This window comes from Merops nubicus, unplaced genomic scaffold, assembly GCF_000691845.1.
Source record: "Merops nubicus isolate BGI_N331 unplaced genomic scaffold, ASM69184v1 Scaffold45331, whole genome shotgun sequence".
NCBI classification, from domain to species: Eukaryota; Metazoa; Chordata; class Aves; order Coraciiformes; family Meropidae; genus Merops; species Merops nubicus.
Genome location: NW_008589825.1, coordinates 1 through 1,776, shown reverse-complemented (window position 1 = coordinate 1,776; position 1,776 = coordinate 1). Strand labels below are relative to the sequence as shown.

General features: G+C 61.9%; 1 protein-coding gene across 1 annotated transcript; it reads right to left on the bottom strand.

The window, feature by feature from the left end:
- Nucleotides 1-6: 6 nt before the first annotated feature.
- LOC103781967 (gap junction gamma-1 protein-like) lies at nt 7-335 on the bottom strand (the record flags this gene model as incomplete). Its single annotated transcript, XM_008949696.1, has 1 exon — nt 7-335. A coding segment is annotated over exon 1 (297 nt), but the record flags the coding sequence as incomplete, so codon positions are not given.
- Between the last annotated feature and the right edge of the window lie 1,441 nt (nt 336-1,776).

Here is a 1,776-nt window from a genome sequence, read left to right as displayed (position 1 = left end):
GCGGGCGATGCGGTGCATGGCAAAGCCCAGGTAGAGGACCGACGGTGTGGCCACCATGATGATCTGGAAGATCCAGAAGCGGACGTGGGAGAGTGGAGCAAAGGCGTCGTAGCAGACGTTCTCACAGCCAGGCTGCTGCGTGTTGCAGACAAACTTGCTCTGCTCGTCGTAGTAGATGGACTCGCCCCCCACAGCCGTCAGCACAATGCGGAAGACGATGAGGACGGTCAGCCAGATCTTGCCTACGAAGGTTGAATGGTTGTTGATCTCCTCCAGGAGCCGGGTCAGGAAACTCCAGCTCATCCTGGCCAGGCAGTTGGCTCAAACCCTGCAGGGATGAGGCAGGCAAACAGGCACTGAGCAAACCCCCATGCACCTAATCAGGTGCCCCCAAACCAGCAGCCTCCACACCCGCCCTGCCCCTCTTCCTCTTCCAGCACTGACATCCCTTCCCTTACCCACCACGTCCACAAACACAGCCCTGCACGGGCACCTATCTCTCCAGCACCACATCCCCTGCCCAGCGCCTCCTCGCCGTGCTCCCAATCCACATCCTGCTCCTGCCCTGCCACCAGCCAGGTGGGTGGAGAAGACCTGAGGAGCTGGGGAAAGGCTGGGATGTCCCTGTCCCCTGCGGGACACATATGGGGAAGAGTCAGCATAGCCACAGTCAGGGTAAACACGACAGCATAGGGCAGCACCAGCTGGGGAGGCGAGAGGACAAGCAAAGGGACAGATGCAGCCTCCTCTGCCCCCAGTGCCACAGCACCCCTCTGCCACCCGGTTCTGGGCAGGTCCCCATCCGGTGCCGCACCCTGCGCCAGCACCCCTGGGCAGCATGGCATGGTGCTGGCAGCCCCTCTGGCTCACTGCGGCCGCCAGCCTCAAGCCCTGGCCGAGGGGGTCCTCCTGAGCAGCATCCCCCACCACACACGCACACGCCAGGTCCTCTGCACCCCGCAGAGTTCTCCCTTAAGGGCTGGCAAAGAAGCAACATCACTCTGCCCCACCAAACCTCTGTGCTGTACCCTCCCTCCTCTGTGACCCATAGCCCCCAGTCCTTACGAGCTCTGAAAGTCCACAGCGGCTGGTGCTCCAAGCACCCTGCAGCCTGATGGCAAGGGCTGGCAGGGGGAGCAGAGCAGGAGAGCGGTGGTGAGGGCACCGGGGCAGCCAAGGAATTGCACAAAGTCCCGGCAAAGCAGCTGACGCTGGAAGTCGGGGAGGAAATTACAAGGACTGCGCCGCAGCTCCCGGTCAACAGATAAGAGGCAAGAGGAGACACCCCATTGCCACCCTCGGTTTCAGCAGCTTGCGTGTGGGCTGATGCAAGGGCAGCAGGTGGCAGGGCTGCCTGGGGAAGGCAGAGGGGATGTCTCTCCACAGAGACCCTAGCCTCTCCCACACCTCACCTGACTTCCAGCCAGCCCCACCCCATCACCTCTGGCCAGGGCACGTCCCTGTGGGCGACAGCTCATGCTGCACTCACACCACTACTATTCAGAATAAGAGGATCTTTTTGGCTTAACTCAGCCTGCCTTCCAAGCAACCTCACCTAAACAGAAAAGCCCCTCCAGCACAAGCACCCACGCGGGGGACACGCTCTCATGGATAGCCTGGTGCTCAGCAGAGCTTGTTGGGTGGTGGCAGAGGCTGGCACCAGGGACCCAAACCCAGCCCAGCAGGGCCACCATCCTTCTGTGGTGAAGCACCTTGCCTTTTTAGCCCATGCCTGGCATCAGCAGACCGCCTTCGCTGCAGGGTGTGGGGCTGGGG